This window comes from Glycine soja, chromosome 9, assembly GCF_004193775.1.
Source record: "Glycine soja cultivar W05 chromosome 9, ASM419377v2, whole genome shotgun sequence".
Classification (NCBI taxonomy): Eukaryota; Viridiplantae; Streptophyta; class Magnoliopsida; order Fabales; family Fabaceae; genus Glycine; species Glycine soja.
The window spans coordinates 36,015,163-36,039,709 of NC_041010.1; the positions used below are offsets into that span (position 1 = coordinate 36,015,163).

The 24,547-nt window shown below is 29.1% G+C and overlaps 3 protein-coding genes and 1 non-coding gene across 4 annotated transcripts; 1 reads left to right on the forward strand and 3 right to left on the reverse strand.

Moving 5' to 3' along the window:
* Positions 1-2,772: 2,772 nt before the first annotated feature.
* LOC114425512 lies at positions 2,773-10,136 on the reverse strand. Its single transcript, XM_028392458.1, has 16 exons — positions 9,434-10,136; positions 9,061-9,147; positions 8,458-8,626; positions 7,867-7,945; positions 7,259-7,309; positions 6,864-6,958; positions 6,682-6,733; positions 6,510-6,572; positions 6,362-6,412; positions 6,120-6,175; positions 4,902-4,977; positions 4,744-4,797; positions 4,580-4,633; positions 4,122-4,187; positions 3,976-4,024; positions 2,773-3,107 (listed from the first exon to the last, which is right to left on the reverse strand). The coding sequence occupies exons 1-15, from the start codon at positions 9,615-9,617 to the stop codon at positions 3,977-3,979; spliced, it is 1,185 nt and encodes a 394-aa protein (XP_028248259.1). The 5' UTR covers positions 9,618-10,136; the 3' UTR covers positions 2,773-3,107; position 3,976.
* Positions 10,137-10,953: 817 nt separating this feature from the next.
* On the forward strand, positions 10,954-13,666 carry LOC114368621 (box C/D snoRNA protein 1-like). Its single transcript, XM_028325838.1, has 5 exons — positions 10,954-11,440; positions 11,833-12,034; positions 12,322-12,390; positions 12,512-12,644; positions 12,782-13,666. Exons 1-5 carry the CDS (start codon positions 11,209-11,211, stop codon positions 13,400-13,402), a joined length of 1,257 nt encoding a protein of 418 aa, XP_028181639.1. The 5' UTR covers positions 10,954-11,208; the 3' UTR covers positions 13,403-13,666.
* A 1,237-nt stretch (positions 13,667-14,903) lies between these two features.
* TRNAG-GCC lies at positions 14,904-14,974 on the reverse strand. Its single transcript has one exon. It is a non-coding gene; the product is annotated as a tRNA-Gly (tRNA).
* Positions 14,975-22,578: 7,604 nt separating this feature from the next.
* Positions 22,579-23,931, reverse strand: LOC114368420. The gene is made up of 2 exons (XM_028325702.1): positions 23,516-23,931; positions 22,579-22,897 (listed from the first exon to the last, which is right to left on the reverse strand). Exons 1-2 carry the CDS (start codon positions 23,929-23,931, stop codon positions 22,579-22,581), a joined length of 735 nt encoding a protein of 244 aa, XP_028181503.1.
* Between the last annotated feature and the right edge of the window lie 616 nt (positions 23,932-24,547).

Genomic DNA, 24,547 nt, shown 5'->3' on the forward strand with positions numbered 1-24,547 from the left:
TGTATATAAGCTTCACCATTAATGAATAAAGGCTGCAAGCTGTAGCTGATCATTTCTTTCCGATAGTCATAAGCTTCCATCTATATGATGTCCTATTCTTTCTAACAATAACTACCTTAATATATTCTTCTTGTTCATAATGGCACAAAATACTGCTCATGGCAGTTAGAAAAATATATTCTTGTTGTTCATAATACAAACAATTGATGGCAAATGATGAAAGCAATGAAGATACTGAAAAAATCAAACTTAACTATGACAAGCACAAGTTTCAAGGTTCAAAATACTGCAAGATATCCTGATTATACAATTAACTAAAATCGTGAAAATCTCAATTGAAAAATAGATTCATAGCTCTCAAAAATAGAAAATGAACCAGCATCAAAATTAATGGTACACTATCGCTAAACCTTAAGCTCTTTAAATTTTCAGCACGATTCTGTTATTGATTCAATTAAATTGCTTATTGGATAGACTATATTGATCAAGATTTGTTGAATATAGATATTGAGTGACTTGTTATGGATATTTCAATTAGTTTTTTTCTTAATTGACTATTTGATAAAAAGTTTTTTTAATTAGTAGCAGTAACTTTTTACTTTCTTTGAAACATCACTTCAAGTAGCATTTTTTTTACAATGCTAGCTTCTAATTTTTTTTATATTTTTTTTATTGTTAATATATTTATTAAATTTCTTATTTATCTTTTTTAAATAAATCATAATTTTATTATTTTTCAGTCATCTTAAAATTTTTAGTTACTTAACTACAGTTAATTTTATCGAAGACTTATATTTATGAAATTAATTTTTCAACTCTCAATTAACTTTTTAATTTCTAATTAGTTTCACATATTTCAACTAACTTTTTAACTAATTTTACCTCCCTAATATAACTTTAACTATTTTCTTCCAAAGTACACTATTTATAGACTCAATGGCATCTTGCGGTGATTCAAGCCATATGCGAGCATGGATATCTGCCTTTCAATTTACTTCATTTTCTATGATCCTTCAATTGATGGAAACTCGATCTAATTCAGATTTCTATATTTTGGTCAACAAATTAAATTTGCTTGATTCAATGTAACTTCACTTTCGGGTAGCCTTTGATGAATAATAAAGCAAGGGTGATCTACTTCGATCTCCTTTCTAACTTCTAAAATTAAATTATACTTTTTTTTACAGAAAACTATACTCTAATATTTATCATGTTCCATATATGTTCTATTTTAGTTTGGGGTGGGTAGCCTTTGATGAATTGATGAACGGAACGGTGTTTGTTGTGCTTGAAATATAAGTACAAAAGAGTATTTGTTCGGTAAAAAAATTGAAATGAATATTACTGGATGATTCAAAATTAAAAAAAAAGGTTAATAGATTTTTTTTTTTTATATCAAATTTTATAAGGAAAATCCAAGGTAATTCATTCTAACCACTAGCTAAACTTATCACCTGAAGTTTTTTATATTTTTCAAATACATGATACTCTAATTCAGCAACAATGTTGGACTTTAAAGTAATTAAATGTTTGGTGTTGCATCAACAGAAACAAACTTACATAGAAAACGTGAAAAGCAAAAGGTATGCAGAGTAGCTTTTGCCTAGAATATTAGGAAAATGAACACACGTATGACTTGAATCAATGTGCGAAAAAACAAGCTACAAGTTAAATCTATCGATACTTCACAGATTATAGTGGCATAACAATTTTATTTCAAGGCTTAAGTAGTTTTTAGTCTCACGTGATTTGTTTTTTTAGTCTTTCAAATCAAAATTTATATTTTTTAATTTCTTAAATTTGTGAAATACGTTTTGTAGTTCTTCCTGTAGTCACAAGTGATACAAATTATGCATTAAAACCATAAAAAATTAGTTAGATGAGACAGAAAAAAATAATTCATCAATTTAAAAAGTGAAAAACATATTTAAGTCTTTATTTTAATTTAAAATATTAACATTTAATTAATTTAAATCTGAAAGTAATCAATGATTAAAGAAGACTAGTATGTATATAGAGAGTGCTTGTACTGAAAGGGGTGAACCAAAAGACCTACAGTTACAAGTTTGTCAAAAGAAAATGAAAAAAACTCAAATTCTATAAAATTACAAAAACCAAGTAACTGTAATGGAAACAAGCAACTAGGGGTATATGTGGCTCGATTTGATTCAGTTATTCATAAAAAAAATTATTCATAAAAAAAAAATATCTCAACCAAACTTATAAAACATATGTGATTCAATTTGATTTGGTTTTTATTTAAAATAAAATTTGAATAAAACAAAATTAATATTTTACGGTTTGGTTTTTACTAAAATATTAATTCATTAAAATTTATATATTTTCTTTTCATCCTCTAAATTAAATTAATCAAAAAATTGTCAATAACAAAATTTATTAATATGTTAAACCTTCTATAATAAAAATTTATCAAATTTTTATCTAATTTAAATCAAACATATTTTAAAAATGTCACCTACAAATGAAAATGGTATACATTGTATAAATTTCATATGCATAACATTACAAAACACTATAAAACTCAAGTGATATACACATAAAATACATAATACTAAATATAAGTATTACGATTTGATTTGGTTTCAAAAACACAAATTACAAATCAAACCACATTGATTGATTTGAGAAAAAAAATCATCCAAACAAATCCAAAAAGAATTTATTTAATTCATCTTTCAGATTTTTTTTAGCGGTTTTCAATTTTTATTTTGGATCGATTTGAATTTTAACACCACAACAAGCAACAATTTACGAATATTTTACTATTTTTATGCCTCAAATTGTACCACATTACATTTTGTTTTTGACATTAAGAGATTCCAAAAGTCTAATGCTTTGTTGTATATAATACATGCATAAGGTTTTATCTTGAAACTTCCTCCTTAAGTAATTTGTTTTAGCCAAAATCCTTTGTTTCCAGTTTCCTCAGATTAGCAAACAAGGTCCCTTTGGTTGGCTTTTAATCTATTTATAGTTGAACTTCCAATCAATGAGAGTAGCTTTGTTGTGGAATTTTGAGCAAATGTATCTAGACTAACGGCACCAATTTGAAAACACCACTTTATTTTCTGCTAATGTCCAATTTCCTGTGTCAAAAACAAGAGTTTAATGTAATTTAGGTAGTTGTTAAGTTCCCAGAATGATGGCATCATAATTAAATCATATTTGGATTTGGTTCTACCAGCATACAAGTCTGCTTTGATACAAGGGACCCCATTGGTGCACGTCATGGTGTTAGTAAAGTTGTATGGATCATACTTTAATTGTAGACTTTTGTGAAGGGTCTTTTAACATTTGTGCTGTATATATGGGGAATTTAATTGTATCAGGGGTAAGATGGTTACCGTATATTTATGTGTTGTAAAGGCACGTTAATATCATGTAACTATGGAGCTGTACTTACATGTGCATTGGTGCACTTCTTGTATATAGATTGGGGCAGGCCTTGTGCCTTTGTTTAATGTTATTTTATTAATTTGCTGATATAAAAAAACAAAAGAAAAAACAAGGAACCCCATTTTATTCAAACATTGATATTGCTTCCTACATTTTTAATAACTTTTTTACCTTTTGCCTTTAAAAAAGGTATTAAGTAAAAAATAAGAGTTGAATATGGGTAAAATTTACATCAAGACTTAGGAGTACTAGGTATAATCTAACAGTTAATTAGTTATGATACATCATCGGTGTAAAAAAATTTATATTGTCATAAACTATTAAATAACATTATTGGTGAAACTTTTTAAAGCAGTCAACAATTTTCTTATAATATAACAAAATTCATGATGGTTTAACATCATAAAAAGTTATTAGACTATCATATTTATTCTAATTAAATTCATGATCTAATACTATACTAATATACGTAGTTTTGAAATTTTATCAATTCAAACATCAATAAATGTGTTTCGTGGACAATAAATGCTTTTAATGAATTTGCAACTACTAACATACCTTAATGCTCTTGACACAATGATCCAGGTCTATTATTCTCCTTCAAGTCCTTCAATAGAATAATAGGAATATCCAGGCTTTAGTAGGGATGTTGTAAGCACGAAAGAATCTTATTTTGTTTCGTAAGAATGCTAAGAGAAATGAACCTTAGAAATTGGTTGCTCCTTTGATGGTGATTTTGTAGTTTGTTTGACATTAGAAGCCAGGGAGAGCTACAAATTGATTAGGTCCCGAGATTCAAGAAAAAGAAAAGCAAAATAGGATGTAAAATAAAAATTAATAATTGTGATGCAAGCATGCATCATATAAACATTAACATATATGGGAAGAGAAATGCTAACAACATATTCTAACACTTTTTTATATTCTTTATTATTCATTAATTTTTTGAAAATTATAAAATTTTATAGGTCCTAAATCTTATTTAATTAGTATCACTTATGATTTCATAATTTTAATAAATTTTAATTAATAAAAAAAATATATTGACAGAAATCTATTAAAAAAAGTGATGCTACCTCATGCAATAAATGACAACCTTAGAAGTAATTACTTGATAAATTGGATAGATAATGAGAAAAATGAATCCCTATATATTTGGTACCTTGCCAAAAAATTTCGTGGGCGGTTCATTTAGAGATCCGTTGTCGTTTAGTTCCTATGAATAAATAAAAATAAAATAAAATGGAATTACAATGAAGGACAATGCATAAACATGGTAATTTCCGAAAAGAAAAAACAAAAAACAAAAGTAAACATGCTCATTACCAATGGATATACTTTGATATTTCGGAAGACACCTCTTTCACTTTTACTAGAGAGCTGTTTATGGAAGAACGACGAACAATATATATAATCAATGAATTTTTTCTTCAATAAAAATCGAAGAGAAAGAAAATTTGAAAACATGAATTAATATTGCTTACCTTATCATTATGACTACCTTGAAGTTTGTTATTTGTTCTACATTTCTCGTGTCTTGAGCCAACACTGGAGTTTGTCCTGTGGGGGATAAAATATTTGCACCAAATTAAAAAAAAAATACTTCTTCGTCTTTTTTTTATAAGATTAATTTTTAATTGTATTAATTATTTTTTATATTTTTAATTAATTATTTTCTTTAAACACTAATAAAAAATAAAAAATAAGTAAGTAAATAGAGAGAAGAAATGAATAATTTTAAAATTATAGTATAAATAATTGATAAATTAATTTTTTTAAAAAAAATATAAATTAATTGAAATTTTCTTATAATTAGTAACAGATAAAATAATTGCCTATTTACATGCACCCACAGAATCATATATGAATCAATGATCCCACTTATCATTTATGCAATCATTAAGAAGAAAAACATATATTATCACAAATGATATCATTTTAACCACTGCCTTTAAGATAATAATTTCAAAATAAAAAAATGTTTATTAATACATTATATATTTATACGTGATATTTAATAAACAATTAATTTTTCATTAATTTCCTTATAATTAATTTTAAGATAATGAGTAATAAAATAAAATCATATGTTATGTAAGGACAATAGTTTTCAATAAAAGTATTTTTATAATTAAAAAGATATACAGGAGGAGTGTACACGAGCAAGATTGGATTTAGTTAAACTCCTAACATGGTCTAATTAAAGTATTTTTTAATAAATTGAGTCAATTTTATATATTCTTTCCTTGTCAAACTCAAGCTCAATCAACCCGATTAATGACAGATTGGGTCAAAATTGAGAAAAACTTCAATATTTTTTTAAAATAATTGCAAATGATAAAAATAAATAAATAAATAAATAAAATTTATTTAAATAGTAAATATAAAAAATAAAATATCATGTTAACATGTCTAGTCATTGAGTTCACGGATTTGGAAGTAAAAAAATTATTACTCGCCTAAAAGTTGTTTGAGTGGGTTAGATTTATTGGATTCATGAACCCTGAACACCTTGAAGCTAACTTTAAGAAATTATAATGATTATTTAATCTTTTGAAAAAAAAATCATAAAAAATATTCCAGTAACTAAATTATTTTATTTTTGAGTTTCAAAACTATTAAAAAATTAATGAATCACTTTAAAGAAACATAAAAAAAAATAAACAAACCTATATTTTCATTCAAAATCTATATGTTCATACCTTAGATCCCGTGTGTCATTATTTGATATAGAATTATAGTTCAAACTATTTCGAGTCTGCAATGGAAAACATATTAGTTATTATTAGTAGAAACATTGTGAATATCAATCCTCCTATGGGCTATGAGTAGGGGAATATGATTGCTTGAAATACAAAACTAAGTAATCTTACTTCAATGAAACATAAAAATAAACAAATAATTTCCAATATACAACAACTAAAGCAAATTTTAAGTGACTAACGCTATTATACGTGTTTTGCATTGCCCTTTGTGATGTTCTCAAGTGGAACACCTAAAAAAAAAAAGTAAAAAAAAAAAAAATCACTAAATTCCATTAAAAATGAATGCATAAAAAAAGATACAGTGTGACAAAAAAAAATATTAATTACTTGAAACTGTGTTGGTTGTGGTGTTTTCATCTCGGAGAAGATTTTTGTTGGACCCTCCAAAATCTGTCATGTCCAAAAAATTTATTATATTATAAAAATTATGCATTTACATTTTCTATGATTGAGTGTTAATTTTTTTTTTCCAAAAGTACAAACTAAAAAAAACACTTACTTTTTTATTTAAGGATTTTGCTTTAAGCACCTGAGAACTTGATTGTGTAGGTCTGCACAATTTAACATTGGTTCTAGACGTATTAAAATGCAAACACATTACAATTTATCATGTTGGATATGGTATATTACTAAAATGTATCAAAACCATGTCAACTATAACTTGAGAGGTAGTTGATATACTTGTGTCTATGTGCCCTAAGAGCTGTCATCAAATTAGGTTCTTTAGCAATGGTAACATTTGATTTAGATGCTAAATTGGCATCATTATGATCAACCTGCATCACAATTCAAAGTCAATTATATTATTCATGTAATAATTTTTATAATATTTTTATTTTTATTTCTGTCTACTACATTAGTTATTTTATCATTTATTCATTTTTCTTATTTTTTAATCTATTTTTATTGTATAAATCAAATTTTATGAGAAATTATATTCAAAATTAAGAATAAATTGTCTAGGTTACTACACACAGCAACTTTCTTCTTATATGAAAACACAATTTTTTTAAACAACAAAACTAAAGTTGTATATCAAACAAATAATGGATCATATTCCATAAAAAGATGGTTACCTCCTTAGTCTTCTTATGTGTAAAAATAATGTGATGCTTCAAACGAGCAACCTGTTATGAATAATAAAAAATCAAACAATGAATCAAATATTAACTATAAACATCATATTAAAAAATGGACCTCATATTTTCTAAATACAAAATTTTCATAATAACTAACCAAAATTAAAATAAGTGCTTATTCCTAATGTTTATTTTTGAAAAAAGAATGCAATCACAACCATGTGGTGTGTTTTCCTTGGAGATGAGCGAATCATCTCGCTCACACACTTCTTAGGGAGTCATGACTTTATGCTAGTCATCATATTTTTCATTTTATTTCATCATGTATTGAGACTCTTATTTTGAATAAAATTAACTTATCCTTTTGCTGTTAAAAAAATGCAATCTAATAAAAGAAGTTAGATTTTCATGCAAACAATAAAAGAAGCCAAAAGTTTGGCTTTCTTAGTTGAAAATAAACAAGTAAATTCCAACATGACATTAACAACACTAAAGATATTATGAGAAATAAAGGAGAAGAAATGCAATATAAAGGATATAAAATTATATTAAGCTAAAGTTAAGATTCAAAACTGAAGAATGAAAGATTATAAATTTCAATATACCTTGCGTAAGTAACCAGATCCAAGCTTTTGCCTTTTGGTTAATTGGCCATCTATGGGAGAAGAATTTTGTCTTTGAAACCTGATAAGTTTAGACTTTAGATGACAAAAGATGAACGATAAAGGAAGGAAATAAGAAAAAAAAAATCAAAATCAAAGCCAAAAAGAATGAAATAGATATAACCATTTTAGAAGGGTAAAGACATAGGAAAAATTATGTCCAATTATATTATTCGTATGATAAAATGTGAAAGCATAACATCAGTATAATTTATAAGATCATAAGTGATGATAGAGTGAACAATCAATCTTCACTTTCTTAAAAATAAAACTTAAAAATGAATTTAATTATAATGCATTAATAACAATATAAATGTTCGTTATACTATCATTTATTATCATAGATTATCATGATAAGATTATTAACTTCCGTAATAATTAATTTAAGAATCATATTTAGGATTTTGTTGATAGAGTAAACATCTTTAAGTATGGATCAAAGTTAAATTCAAAAGAAATTATGAAATGCTTAATAAGACACAAAATATGACATTGTTCATCATCACCAAGAAAACCAAGAGCTATAATTATCACCTTAAATGTTGAGGGTTCTGAACTTCTGAAGGGTTCTTTTGTTTGGCTAAATGACTGGTTGTTGGTTTCATAAAAGAGAATTCTTTAGCCTTTGATGAACTTGACTTGCTAAGAGGCTTTGTGTTACCATTTAGTGTATCTTGTATTGTTTCATTACAATACTCGAGTCCTAAAAATAAATATGTACTCACATAAACAAATAATACATGAAAAGTTAAAGAGAATTCACATAAAACTACAAAAAAATGCCCATCAAGAGTTCATTCTACATAGAAAACTAAAGTCCAAATTCAAAATATAGAGAGACTCATCTTACACGTTCTTCCCAAATTTCATACATGCAATTGAATTTGGAAAATTGAGCAATTACAAGCTACCGTGAAAATGGATGTTTTTAACAAAAAAAATCATCAATAAGAAGTTCTAATATCTAAAAGAGAAAGATGTTAAACAATATAAAACCAACAAAACATATTCATATGTTTGAAATGCAAAAACTTTAAAACAATCATTTTGAGCAACATCAATCACAATGAACAATAATAAGAAACTAAGCATTGTGCCATCAATTTAACTACAATTTAAACCCTATGAAAATCATACCTGTGCTATTATTCTCCTCAATATTTGAAACTTGTTCGGTCTCTATGCTAGGACCACAATTTCCCCATTTCGTCTTCAAGAGAAACGCTTCAAACAACACATCCAAAACAAAACAAAACAAAAATCATCTTTTTTTTTTTCATTTTTAGAAACATTCAATTGCAATGGAACATTGAGTCACATTTTTGCCATGCATAAGAAATTATATCATGAATGATTTTTTATTGTCTGACAATATAAAAATATTCAAGGTGACAATTAACCCATGTTATAATTCATAAACTTCAAACAAAATAAAAAAATAAAACTCAACCCACTTTTCAAACACAACAAAAAACATCACAACGTTGTTTGATTTTCCTTAAATTCTTACGTGAAGGTGGGTAACTTGGGGCAAATTCAAACCATTGCTCTACTTCAGTAGCATCCCAAAAAGTTTCTAATTGGCGTGTGAAATTGAAGAACTGAGGTGCATCGAACTCGTAATCAACATCAATCTCATGACCCTCGCAAAGAGGCGCGTATTCAACCTCGATCACCTCGAACTCTTCTTCCATGACGTTTTTCTCTCTATCTCTCTGTTGTCTCTCTTTCCAGAGCCTAATAATGACCCACGATCAATGCACAGGCACCATGTTCGTACCAATGAAATTCAAAAACAAGTTTCCATCTTGTGATGATTTCCCAACATTGGTGTTCCTTTTTTGACTTAAAAACCACAAAATGAAATGATGAGAGGACAACAAAAGTTGAGGAACAATGATTGCAAAATGAAAGAAAAATTAAAATTTCAAAATTACAATATCAAATCCCGTCACCTCCTCTCTCGTTCTTGGGAAAATTCGTCCACGGTCGATTTTCCCAAAAAACAAGAGAGAAAGTTCGGAATGAAAGTCAGTTAATTAGATTTTAAAAATTTTCTATCGTTGTTAGTATTGTTGTTTTGTTTCTATGATGGCGTGGGAATGCAATAATTGAAGAAAATGAGGAATGTGGAGGAAGAAAACGTGGTGTGGGAGAGAATGACAAATATTTCGTTGGTGAGAGAGGAGAATAACAAAAAGAGAAGAAAAAAAGTTAGAAGAAAAGGGCGTTTAGCTTTGTTTAGATATATATGCTGCCTAGGTTAGATGGAAGGTTACGAATTTTGAATTTCACATCATGTGGGGGTTATGTCATGGACGGTTGGATTTCACATTTCCATCATGCCTTACTTCTCAATGTTTTTTATAGTTTAATTTCTCTGTATTATTAATATAGTTTTATTTTATATGATTAATGTAGTTTTGTATTGTTAATTAATTAAAAGTCATTATAGATATAATTTTTAAAAAGAAAAGAAAAAAATAGTTGAAGAAATGAGTTCTTTTTTTAGTTTAGTTTTTATGTATTATTATTGTAACTTTATATTGTTAATTAATTAAAAACTATAGCAGATATACTAAAAGCTAATAAATTTATTATATATAATAATTGATAAATACTAACCAATTTTCTTAGGATATTAATTAAAAAATCATAATTTTTTTGTGTTCTCATTGTTTACATTTTTTTCTCTTTTAATTTCTTAATTAATGTTATAAGCTACCAAAATCCATAAGAATTTATTATTAAATGATAATGTAAAGTTGTCTTGCTATTTTTTTTTTTTGAACGGTTCTCTTTTATATATATATATATATATATATATATATATATATATTTCATTCTTATATAATGTTCACACTTTCTCTCTTTTATTTATTATTACTGTCAATATTAAGTTTATTATATTTTTTTATTATTTAGTTTATTTTATTATATATTTTGATGATTTTTTTTATATTTAAGTGTTATTGTTGAATTAAAAAAATAGTAAGAGAAGATAAATTGGAGTTAAATGAAACCCAACAAACTAATTCAGAGAAAGAAAAGAAAAGAAAAACTTCATTGTGCCCATATGTCCCATCAACCTTGTGAAACCCTAATTCTAAAGAGCAGTGAGCTCCCTCCTATGAATTGAAACGAAGTTCAGCGTGGCAGGGAGGAAGAAGGTAGTAGAGTTGTCCGGCGACGGCGCAATTCTTTCCGGTGACGGCACGGTGGTCGCGTTTTATTAGCCAATTGCGTCCACTTTTTCCCGCAACGGTGAAATTGGAAGCACAAACCATGTCTGTTTCTGCGTCACAAACCGAAGAACAAGTCTCAACTAGGAAACCAACAACACTGTGTGAAGAATGCAAATCAAACCCATCGAAATACACGTGCCCTGGTTGCTCCTTACACTCGTGCAGTCTTCCATGCGTGAAGTCTCACAAAGACCGAACTGGGTGTAGTGGCAAGAGGAACCAGACCCAGTTTCTTCCTCTTTCCAAGTTCGATGACAATGTCCTATTATCTGGTACTTTGCTCCTTAAACCTCGTATTATGTCTCTGCATGAGCAGAAGAAACGACCCTTTTGTCATGTCGTGTTAGTTTGAATGAGAAAACGCATTTTTTTTTTTTTGAGGAATAGTGAATTTGTTGAAGTGCCCATTAATTATATTTGCTAAAAATTATGTCTTTATATTATTTTATTCTCAGAGGATGCAAATCCTTATTCATGGTTCTTGATTTAATTATTATCAGCTTCTTTTTATGTGATTTTTGTTGTGGATTTTGCATTTTCTTCATTCATCATGTCTGAATTTTTGTAAAAGTGTACACATGCACTTGGATAGTTTTGTTGGTGGATTCTTATAATCTATCTATGTCTGAATCTGTTTTTATTTTTGTGGATGTTCCCCTGTTAGACTATAAGTTGCTGGAGGAGGTGAAGAGGGTGGCTGAATCTGCTCAGAGAATGAGAAATAAATTGGGCATTTATGCATATTTTAGGTTACCTCGTTACCTTAGAAGCCTAAAGAATGCTGCTGGGAGCAGGAGAACCAAACTGTTGTTTCTCCCTAACGGAATGTCGAGAAGAGAGAAGAATCGGTCTCAATATGACCAGCGGTATTTTCATCATTTTATAACTAGCTTTTGTTGCATTAGGAAGATGGCACATGCAAGTCATTTCCACGTTTTTTGTACTTTTTTCATTACTGTTTCCTTGTTTAATTTTGATCTTTTGGTATATACCATATACGTGATATACAAAGTGGATATGCGGGGCTCTTGTTATAAGGTTTTTATCAAGTTGTGATGATTTCTTTTTAACACATTGATGCCAGATGGAGATGTAGATTATAAGAATGCTTCATTTTTTGATTGCTAATTTTTCCTTCATACAATGCTTTCAGGAAGAAGTTTATATCTTGGACAATTGAATTACATTTTCACTCAACAGATATTGTTTTACTCGACCATGAGTGAGTAACATAGATGAATCCTTTGATTTGGAATACAATACCACACCTTGCATTCCTATTGCATGCTTGTTGGACTCTATAGAATACAATTTTGAAAGGATATTATGCTCATGTTCTCCAGAGTTGATGAAAATACAAGCTTTTACTCCATTCTAGAGAAGCACCTCAAGCCTGGTCCTTGGAAGAATCAGCTAAGGCAATTTTGTGAAGTCCAGCTGGATTGTCTAAAGCTTTTCATTCGTAAATACCCGAAAGTAGTTTTCTTTACCTATTCTATGGTTGAAATTCTGTATACTACTGAGCTGGCAGACTTGTAGGATCACATTGACTGAACACATCAAGACATGATTTCATATTAGTTATTAATTTTATCTTGTTCATGCGAATACAGGGTCCCAAGTCATCTTTCAAGGAGTTAGATATAAAAGCGCCAATCAGACAGCAATTAGCAAATATAGTCATTTTGGAGTTTCCTGTTGTTTTTGTTTTCTTGCCATCTCACAGAATCAATTTTGAAGTTATTAAGGATGTCAATACCAGCAAACATAAATCACTGCAGAAAGATTGTGAAGACAACCAATTCCCTCAAGGTTTATCTTTTAGGGAGGAAGTGATAGAAGATGACAACAACTCTGCAGATCCTCAGGTTTTTGATCTCATGAAGCAAGTGGAATCAAGTTTATCACATGAAGTGATGACCCAAAATATGAGTTCTGAGAAAGCACCAAATGATTCCCCAGAGAAGTCTCTGTTTGAAGGAGCTACTGGGGGTAATCTTTCACATTCTTTGACGGAAACCAATGAACTAAAATTCTCTGAAGATATGACATTTGACTTTGATCAGGATTTGATGGATTTCTATACTGATATCTTGGATCAAACAAATCCTGGTGATCTTTTTGATTTTGATGGTGAATTTTCAAAGAAAACAGAAAATGAAATAGATTTAATTGGTACTAGTGATTTATTCCCTATGCCAGAGGAATTGGAGGAAGGGGAAATTTTAGAATAATTGGTAGCTATAATTCACTTCTGTTGAATAGTTGGAGAGAAAATGAGAAAACATTGACAACATCAATACTATTATATGTTTTGAGGTTGAGGTCCATTGATTCCCATAATGGGTTTGAAGCTGAGTTTCCAGTTGTGTGGACATGATTTAAAAGTTCATATTTTCCTTTATATTGAGCATGACAGAGATTTAAGATTGTTATCTTTTTGTGCCATGACAGAACTTACAAAAAGAGTTAAGAATCTCTTGATGTTCAGTGTCAAAGATGTTCTTGGTCTAGTTTATTTAAATATCTTTGAAGATCGCTTATTTAATATAGCAAGTTAACGTCAATACTATCAAAATCTCTATCAAAATGCATAACAATAACTAATACGTCGTGGATTACCTTTACTTGGTATGTTGTCACTGTGGCTGTTGCTACTGCATTGTGAAGAACCTGTGGCGGCCAAACAACTTAAAAAAACAGATGCATCCAATTTGCTTATGCAAATCTGAACTTTCATCCTTCATTAATATCAATACATTCTTTTTATTTTATTTTATGTTTTCCCTTCAGTTTTTGTAGAGTTTACAGGCCTCAGTTAAGTAACTTTTCAAATCTTATTTTTTTTTTCTACAAATACAAGCACTCTCACATTAGAAAAAGAACTCCCTCACTCCAAATGTATTAGTACAGTAATCAATCTTTATTTCATAATTGATAATAAAAAAATATCATAATTTCACTAAAGGAAGATTCGCTCTAGAAGAAAATCAACACCGGATTTGATTTCCGTAATTCAGGCCAATGGTAAAGAGGATGGAAAGACCAGCTTAACCATAACCAAACATTTTCGATAAGGGAGGATAGGAATGAGAAAATGTGCAATACTTGAGGATATTTCAAGATACATCTCAGAAACCATTTTAATTTGATTGCTAAACTTGGGTTTTGTTTTTTATTTTATTCATGAAAAAGATAATTTTATCTCTATGAAGTTATCCGGTTATTTTTAAAATTTTAAACATTCAATATGAGTAATATACTTGAAACAGTTGTAGTTTGGAATAATGTATGGACACTATATTATTTGATTGAGAAAAAGAAGTAAAAGAAAATATAAATATAATAAGAGATATAATAATGAAAAAGAAAGGAAAAATAAGATAAGAAATGGGCGTTTGTATGCGTGTGTATGATTGAAAAATTTGTGATCTATTCCTTGTTAATGTCAGCATGTTAACTATTAATATTTGGTAAAAAAAAAAAAACTTCAAATGATTTAATTTTAACACAAAAATAAAAAATACTTTTGGCAATATCGATGGTGTGTGGCAATAGCAAAAGTTAAGGAAAAGACACTATTTTACAATGAGTATCGAGTGGTTGTAAAATGATTGTACTCTTATGGAGTGGCAGTTGTACGAATGTTTCGTTTCCCACACAAATATAATCAATGATTGAACAAGTATGCAAGATCACGAGCAGTACTTGCTATAAAAAAATTTATAAGAAACATGCACCAGCCGGGAATCGAGCCCGGGTCTGTACCGTGGCAGGGTACTATTCTACCACTAGACCACTGGTGCCAATGTTGAAAGACTTTTCAGTACACATTTTTATAAATAATACTAATGTTGCCCACACTGGCAGCTATCATATTCTATTAACTTGAGAAAAATACAAGTACATATTCTATTGAGTGAGTGTGTGTTTGGATTTAAATTAAAAATGTGATACGCGCGATTCTATACAAATTTAACATATAAAAGTCAGTTGAAAGTAAAAGTAAGGATAGTAATACTTCTGTAAATATACATTTATCTTAAACGTATGTTTAATTTGTAATCTTCTACTCAAACACCCACTAACTTGGATTGAACCAAGCCTTAGTCTGCATGAATCCCCAGTCAGCACAAATGGGCGTTTTGAGTTTTGACACCCTTTTTTTTATCTTTAAAGTGGCAATTTCTAATAGGAAATGGTTAGAGACCTAAATTTTAATTGACATGTAGAGAGATTGGCTTTGTTTTATATGTATCCATTGATATATTAAAATTTTGCGTCACACTTATTAGCGAAAAAAATATTCTTTGAATTACGAATAATGTTTGGTGCTTATTTTATATTTAATTGATAACTTATAAAAAATTTCATCTTAATCTTTTTTTTAAAAAAAAAAAAAAAAAACAGAACGATTTCTACCTGTTTTGTTCTTTTCATCATGTTTTGTCTAGAAAACATGGAGAACAAGTTGTGAAAACACATTTTATTAAAGATGCTATTGCAAATAATGAAAAGAAAAAAGAAACTTTTGAAAGCCTATCTCTATTCACCCAAGTTGTACTCTCTCTGTTGCACGAGGCAACGTGACCCATCTAGATCTAACCTCTTTAATTTGTTTTTTGAGGTAATTATTTGGCACTATTCTTGACTTTTCATCTATGTCCAAATGTGTTTGTAATCTTTTCGTTTATTGTGTAGCTGACCACCATGCAAATGTGTTTGCCATTTTCTTTTTCTCTGTTGTGTTGCAAGTTATTTAACTTGGGTAACCAAAACAGATAGATGGAACATAATGCATCTTATAGGAAACATAATATGCTGTTAGACACCGTTTAAATTCTTTCACAATTTATATGATCTTATGTAGAATGTACTAGTAATGCAAACTTTTTGTTTTGGTATATTATTATATTATAAAAAATTATTATGTATGGTAAGATTATTTTTATAATAATTATTTTAAAAATTATACATTTAGAGTGATTTTTAATTAATTAATAATATAATTTTTTTATACTAACAGTTATGAAAATTAAACTCAATGCACTATTAACTTAGAATCATTTTATCTTGTAATTGTTGGTTATCCTTTATTTGAACTATCAGACCTGATGAATCAACTCCCTACAAAGCAATTTCCTGCACTGTATGATATGTGCATATATGCCTTGTTTAACTTAATTTAGTTCAGTTTCCTTCTTTGGGGTAAGTTGGTGAGTTAAATAGCTTACGCTTAAAAAATTAGTCTTGTAAATTAGCATTTTTTTAAAAAAAATTGGTATCTAGAAGTTTTTTTTTAATTTTAATCCTTATAAGTTTATGTTTTTTCAATTTTATTTCCTATGAGAATGACTTATGATAACTGAAAAGATAAAAATTTTACGGGAATTAAAATAAAAAAATACAAATTTAGATAGACTAAAAATGAAAAAATATCTTAAAGAGACCAAAATTGTAAAAATGTTAACTTACATAAACTATAATTAGAAAAATAAACTTATAAAGATCAAAAATGAAAAAAACGTTTACTTATCAGGATTAAAAATATATTTAAACCAATAGCTTATATCACATATGCATGTTGGAGAGGCTCAATCTTACAGTTCTTTAGCTAGCGTGGAGAGCATATAAGAAGATCTTCCAAAGAAAGAGAAACCTTAATTGCACGAAGAAATGTAAAAAACCACAACTAACTCTATAAATTAAGCTTTTATTCGAACTGAAAAGTGACTTAGGAATTCTATGATCTATGCAATTAGTAGTAGAAATATGTTATTTGGCTTATTATTTCTTCCCCTATAGAGATGATGCAAATGCTCATCTCACAGTATTCTACCTCTGTAATCCTTGCTTGCAAAGAGGGCAATCAGATGTAATTTTTAGCCATTGATCCACACATTTTAGGCAGAACATATGGGACGCAAGGCAATTGTCTAACTTCCTCTTTGTCTTCGTACTTGGCTAAGCAAATACGATATTCTTGTAATCATATCACAACATAACAAATGTATCATCAATTCAAATATGACAAATGAAACTTAGAAGCATAAACTCAAATTGAGGGTATAACCAAGGGGGTCTAGTTCAGTTGATTGAACAAAATGTGTGATTGTTGTAAATCCTCAAATACTATGTTCGATTCCTATGGATAAAAAGAATTGAAGGTGTACTTTCTTTGCTACTCACATCACACAACCAAATCAAGGGCTAGCAAATACACTTGTCATTTTTGTGTCTCATGGAATTTTGAGTAGCATTACTTAGTTTATATGCATTATTATTAATGGTGCCACTTACAAGGTCTTCTTTTTCACTGCCTTCAAAGTCATCAGCATGCAAGACTAAAATATCAAACCTGTGATGTTACAAATAACAAAACAAAACACATGTCGTTAACAAATGCAGAAAACAAAATCAAAATATACCTCCAATCATTGCCATGAAAGAGTTGTTTTGTTTTGGTTCATATAAGTTCTCACTCTCTCTTTTATAGATGGTGTATTAGACAAAAATGAAAGATGTAAGCTCAGGGACCAAACACACGTGTTATATATAGGCACTCTACCATCAAGAATGCATTTAGTAGTCATTACCACCAATTTATGTCATTCAATATTTGGTTTTTCAACTCCAAAACTGATGGAGCACTAGACCTTCTAAGTCCAAAACGTTCAGACCACTATTAAGGAGTTAATCAAAGCTATTAATAGAAAATTGTTACATTCTCCCACTTGGTCCAAACGTTTTGACTCATTGGCTAAAATAAGTCAATGCTCAATTTCCTTAAGAAATGAACATGTGAATCATAACGATAGTTCCTCTTATAACAAGTAATATCATCCATGTATTACGACATGTTCAATTTCCCAATTAGTATACTCAATGTGGTAATAAAACTTAATGAATAAACCTAATGTTTATTCTTGGTCCAAAACATAGATTTTCTCAAATAAATCAATGTGCACTTGAATATGAGAAAATATTACAATATAAGAGTTTCAACTATAATTGTATGTATACAATCATAAAGTGGAACCAAATCTCATTCTCTCTACATGATCCTTGAACTTAAATGGTGGCATGCCCTTAGTCAAATGATCAGCAATCATTAGCTTAGTGCTTATATGTCCAATGACCACTTTATTGTCTTTTACTTTTTCTCTAATGGCTAAGTACTTAATTTCGATGTGCTTACTTCGACTAGCACTTTTGTTATTCTTAGCCATAAAGACAACAACTGAGTTACCACAGAAAATTCTCAAAGGCCTTGAAATAGTATCAACTACCTTCAACCTAGAAATGAAACTCTTAAGCCATACATCATGTGATGTAGCCTCAAAACAAGAGACAAACTCAACTTCCATGGTAAAAGTAGCAGTCAAATTTTGCTTAACGTTCTTCCATGAAATAGCTCCACCAAACATCACAAAAATGTACCCAGATGTTGATTTGTGAGAATCCACACAGCCAACAAAGTCTAAGTCTAAATAATCAATCACATCTAAATTGTCCGCCTGTATATACATAAACATGTAATATTTGGTCCCTTGAAGGTATTTCATCACTTTCTTTGCAGCTCTCTAGTGGTCAATACCTGGATTGCTCTAATATCTTCCTAACATTCCAACTATAAAAGAAATGTTAGGCCTTGTGCATACTTGATCATACATGAGGCTTCCAACAACTGAAACATAAAGAATGTTTTTCATTTGTTCCCTCTCAAAGTCATTCTTTGGGCATTGGTTCAAATTAAACGTATCACCTTTCACAATGGGAGCAACACTTGGTGAACAATCTTTTATTCGAAATATCTCTAAAATTTTATTAATATAGGTTTCTTGCGATAGACCTAAAATATCTCAAGGTCTATCTCTGTGAATCTTAATGCCAATGACATAAGATGCATCACCCATATCCTTCATGTCAAAATTCTAAAAAAAAAATTTCACCTCATGTAGCAAACCCCAATCATTGGCTGCAAGTAAAATATCATTTACATATAATACAAGAAAACATATTTTAATCCCATTGACCTTGTGGTATGTGCATTAATCCATGGGGTTTCATCAAAACCAAATGAAGAAATTATCCCATGAAACTTAAGGTATCACTGACGAGAGGCTTGTTTTAAACCATATTTAGATTTCTTAAGCTTGCAAACCAAATGCTCACCACTGCTAGAAGAGAAATCTTCAAGTTGTTTCATATAAACCTCCTTCTCTAAATCTCCATTAGGAAATGATATTTTCACATCCATTTGTTGAACCACAAGGTCAAAATGAGCAACTAATACTAAGATAATACAAAAAAGAATCTTTCTTAGATACAGGAAAAAAGTCTATGTGTAATCGATTCATTCTTTTTTGAGTAAATTCCTTAGCAACAAGTTTTCCCTTGTATCTCTTAATGTTGCCTAATGAATCCCTTTTGCTCTTAATGACCCATTTACAACCAATGGCCTTTGTCCCATTAGGCAACTTTACAAGGTTCCAAATTCTATTACTCTACATGGAATTCATCTCATCATTTATGATATCATACCATAAATTTGACTCTTTACAACTCATGACTTGATCAAAAGTTTTGGGATCATTTTCAGCTTCAATATTATAGTCAAATTCTTGCAAATATACAGTATAATCACTAGGAATAGTTGGTTTTCTTACTCTAGTAGATCTCCTTAATGTTGCATCAACATTTTCTTGTGGATCATGTGGTTCAACTGGTTGTTCATCATTTTCAAGAATTTGATGATCAACTTGATCTACTGGATTATCAGCAACAGGTTGTGGAATGCTAATCATTTGTTGTTCATCATCCGTTTGAACTTGAGGAGTATAAATTACAACCAATCTTTCACTTGATGTGGAAGGTTGAGACTCTATATGATCAATTTCAGAACCTAAGTCCCTCAATTGATCACTCCAATTATCAAGTCATTTTTAAGAAACTTGGCATTTCTTGATTCCATAATCCTAGTAATATGATATGGATAGTAAAATCTATAACCTTTAGACCTTTCGGCATATCTAATGAAATATTCACTAATAGTCCTCGGGTCGAGTTTCTTTTCTTGTGGGTTATATATTCTCACCTTAGATGGACAACCCCAAACGTGCATATGTTTCAAACTCAATTTTCAACCTTTAAACAACTCAAAAGATGTCTTTGGGACAACCTTGGTTGCAACACGATTTAATATATATACTGTAGTCTTTAGTGCTTCAGCCCACAAAGATTTATGAAGATTGGAGTTTCTAAGCATATTCCATACCATGTCCAATAATGTTCAGTTCCTTCATTCTGCAACCTTATTCTGATTTAGAGAACAGAGAACCATTCATAGTGTACTGGACAACAATCTCATGTTCTTGAAAAAACTTTGCAAAGGGACCAAGTGCTTGCCCATTCTCAGTATATCTGCCATAATATTTTCCACCGCTATCTGATCTCACTATTTTTATTTGCTTGCCACATTGGTTCTCAACTTCAGCCTTAAAGACTTTGAAGACATCCAATGCTTCAGTTTTTTTATGAAGCAAATAAACATACATATAGTGTGAATAATCATCTATAGAGGTGATAAAATATTTCAAATCACGTGTATCCATATCTGGACAAAAAATATCAGTATGAATTATTTCTAATATACTTAAAGTCCTATTAGCACCTTTCTTAAACATGTTGGTCTGCTTATCCTTAATGTAGTCCACACAAGTCTTAAAGTCAAGCAAAATCTAAAGTATTGAATACCCCGTCTTTCACTAACCTTTTAATCCTTTCAATGGAGACATGTCCTAATCTGCGGTTCCATAACATAGAGGAATTCTCATTAATATGACACCTTTTAATACCAATTTGAACATGCATTGAACTATAAGTGGCATCATTTTATAAATCTAGAAGATAAAGACCATCAGATAAGATACCATTCCTAACACATTTAGAATTATAAAATAACTCAAACGATGTGTCTTTAAAATTAAAGGAATATCCAAAAGGTACGAGTTTGGAAACAAAAATCAAGTTTTGAGAAAAACTTGGCACATAAAATGTCCTTTCTAATTTCAAAATAAAGCCACCACTTAAAGTTAAAATGAAAAGTTCTAATAGCCTTCACATCCCAACTTATTGCCTGATAAAATGCTTTGTTCACTTCCCACTGGTCTCCTTAGGTTTTGCATATCCTGTATTGAGACATATTAATCTTAATTGTATATTTTACCAATGTAAACATACCAAAAAATTGAATCTTGTGACATAGTGTGTGCACTAAATTTTTAATTTAATAAGATACAATTAAATTTTATGATAGAATAATCAAATTACATACTCAAATTCATGCCTTACAAGTACAACATGAAAATAATTTGATTTTCTATCACAAACATTTACTTTATAATAAAACTGCCAAATTATACATCACCTCATGATCCCTGTGGGTAAATTATGAAAAATAATATGACATTTTATCCTAATTAATTATATAAATATAAGAAAAAATTCTGTGGGATAAAATTCATTTTATAAAGTACAATTAATCACAATATTATGCCTAATTCCTTATATGATCTTTAAACAACTTAATATATAATTTTAATCAAATTATAGATGTTGTGGCTAATCTATAATTAATCTAAATTATAATGATCACATAGACATAACACTTAATCATATGAGAATAAATCATATTATGCACTTGAAGATCAAGATATAATACAATGACGAATAAAATTCTCATGTATAATTGCATAATTGAAACATAATATTATGCATTTATTTCATATATATATGCACAAAATAAAATTTTCCAAAATATAAAATAAATCAAAACCACATAGATTGTAAAAGTAAATAGAAACACATAAGCATAAACATACAGGAAAACGAATAAATATCAAAGAACCTTAAACTTCCCAATGAATCATGCAACATTCAATAAGCTATAGGTCGCTGATTCAAGACCTAACCAACGCAAAAATGGTCTATTTTCCTTTTTTTAAAACGAACAAAAATTCATTATTCGTCATCTTTGGCGGGTCAATCCGACTCATATACAAACCTAGTCGGTTCTCACTCATTTGGACACTATTTTACATGATTCAAAAGCCAGAAAAGAAGGAAATCAACCAAAATAAAAATTTCTAATCTTATTTTTAACAAACATGTGATACCAAATATAAATGGTGTATCAGACAAAAATGAAAGATGTAAGCTTAGGGATCAAACACATGTGCTATACATAGGTATTCTACCATCAATAATGTATTTAGTAGCCATTACCACCCATTAATATCATTCAATATTTGATCTTTCAACTCCAAAACCGATGGAACACTTGACCTTCTAAGTCCAAAATGTTTAGACAACTATTATGGAGTTAATTAAAGATTTTAATCGAAAATTATTACATGGCGCAAACTTCTTTATGTCTCCAACTTGGAAGTTGTGAAATTTGATCATCATCATTAGAAGAAGCCATATTCATGTTGTAGCTGAGGAAGGTGTTAATTAGTAGCACACAGAAGCATAACAACACAAACAATAATAAATGGAAAGAGTAACGCATTGCATTCCAAGCAAGGAGAATGATGTAGACCACTTGGAACTTTGAAGCATCACGAAAAGATCCAAAACGTGACTCAAAAATCCAAACAGTGCCCAACACAAACCATAGGGCGAAGAAATGCTCAAGTGACCATTTATTCAACAAGTGTGATATCCTATACATTGTACAATACAATGCAAATTCAAATTACAACCACAAAAAAGTTGCATGTATTAGTGCATAACAACAATTTTGAATTTATTTTAATTAAAGATAACAATTATGGAATTAAAGTTCAAATGTATTCTAGATAATTAGAACCAATGATTATCTAATTATCCTAGATAAAACTAATTGCATATTATTACTAGTTTTAGTTTCATTCAAGTTTATATATATGGTCATGAGCACCATGAATAATATTGAATTGAAACCTTACTTTCTCTAAACCTTTATAGCATGGCTCTAAAAATAAAATAAAAAACTTGTTTCTTTGATTGAGTAAATGATGATGGATTATTCCAGACAATATACTACAAATAGCTAATTCTCGTTTAACACTTTACCTAGCCACTTTTCTGGTTTCTTTCTGCATTAATGTTTGTCTTATATGTTGCTCCTATTCTTTTGGAAACAATTTTACTATTTATCTAAGGTTATATACTTATATCCAACCAACAAAATGATAATTTTAAAGCATACTCACACCAGTAGTACACTATAATACAATCAATAATACCTACACTAATAATAAATTTGACTAAAAGAAGGTTGAAGTGCATAGGATACCTATTTGGTTTCTTCATTGTTTCTCTGTTGTTCCATATCAGAAAGGCTTCGAGAATATACTTGTGTCAGATAAATAAGTAGTAGGAGATCAAGAATACAACCAATATCATAACTAGAAATCCATATCCTCATAGGCCAAATAGGTCTCTCCCTCTCGAAAATGGCCAAAGTCAATGTTGTAATTGTTATTTGGACAACCAAAGCAATAAACTCCAGCATCATCCAAGTGCTATAATTGAAAGGGTTGGAGCCAATATTGGAGCTTGATCCATTTTTGTAATGAAAAACTCTTCTTAAAAAGTTAAACCTTCTAGCTCTAGATATTCTCATGGCCATCCAAACCAAAAAGGAAGGAGGGGTGACACGTGTGGCAGAATTTGAAGAAAATATAACAATGTTATATTCTCTAGAACTAGAATTCATTGTAAATATTCTCTTTTGCCTCTGTGTTGTGTTGAGATGTGTATCAGAGATCAAGTAATTTTCCTCCTCATCCTTTGTCCATTTAATAACATTATACTCACTCTACCAACTAAAAGATTTTTGGTTACCATTTTTAACTTAAAAACAATTTATGTTTCACATATCTAAAAATATGATATTTCTAACTTGAATCATTTCCATTTTGATGGTATTTATTTATGTCATATTTTCAACGTCTCATTATTTGTTGAACATATTAATTATGAATTTTTTCCTTTTAAATATTAATTTTATACTAAGTAGGTAAAATATTTTTGTTATCGTCTAATCATAAATTAACATATATAACTTTAAAAGTCATATTAATATTAATTTTTAATTGATTGATAATATAAACAGATATTTGATATAAATATATTTTTTCTCATATGAAAATCATGATTTATGTTTATTAAAACAATAGTATAAGTTAAATAGCAATGTAAATAAGATGAATCACATATCAATACTTTTTTTATTGCCAGACACTATGAAGCACTTATTAAAAACAGAAATCAATTACCCGGTTAATATTCCAGTTGTTTGGTAAGGCTTTTGACCCTAAAATAATTTCTTT

What these genes read in the sequence shown, in the direction of transcription:
- LOC114425512 (XM_028392458.1), bottom strand. Translation starts at nt 9,617, where the DNA reads ATGGAAGAAGAGTTCGAGGTGATCGAGGTTGAATACGCGCCTCTTTGC. An exon ending in CAGAACCCTCAACATTTAAG is followed by an intron (nt 7,946 to 8,457) that starts GTGATAATTATA and finishes TAAACTTATCAG; the next exon opens with GTTTCAAAGACAAAATTCTT. An exon ending in AGGAGCAACCAATTTCTAAG is followed by an intron (nt 4,025 to 4,121) that starts GTTCATTTCTCT and finishes ATTCTATTGAAG; the next exon opens with GACTTGAAGGAGAATAATAG.
- LOC114368621 (XM_028325838.1), top strand. Translation starts at nt 11,209, where the DNA reads ATGTCTGTTTCTGCGTCACAAACCGAAGAACAAGTCTCAACTAGGAAA. An exon ending in CGGTCTCAATATGACCAGCG is followed by an intron (nt 12,035 to 12,321) that starts GTATTTTCATCA and finishes CAATGCTTTCAG; the next exon opens with GAAGAAGTTTATATCTTGGA. An exon ending in TCATTCGTAAATACCCGAAA is followed by an intron (nt 12,645 to 12,781) that starts GTAGTTTTCTTT and finishes ATGCGAATACAG; the next exon opens with GGTCCCAAGTCATCTTTCAA.
- LOC114368420 (XM_028325702.1), bottom strand. Translation starts at nt 23,931, where the DNA reads ATGAATTCTAGTTCTAGAGAATATAACATTGTTATATTTTCTTCAAAT. An exon ending in CAGAGAAACAATGAAGAAAC is followed by an intron (nt 22,898 to 23,515) that starts CAAATAGGTATC and finishes TTGTACAATGTA; the next exon opens with TAGGATATCACACTTGTTGA.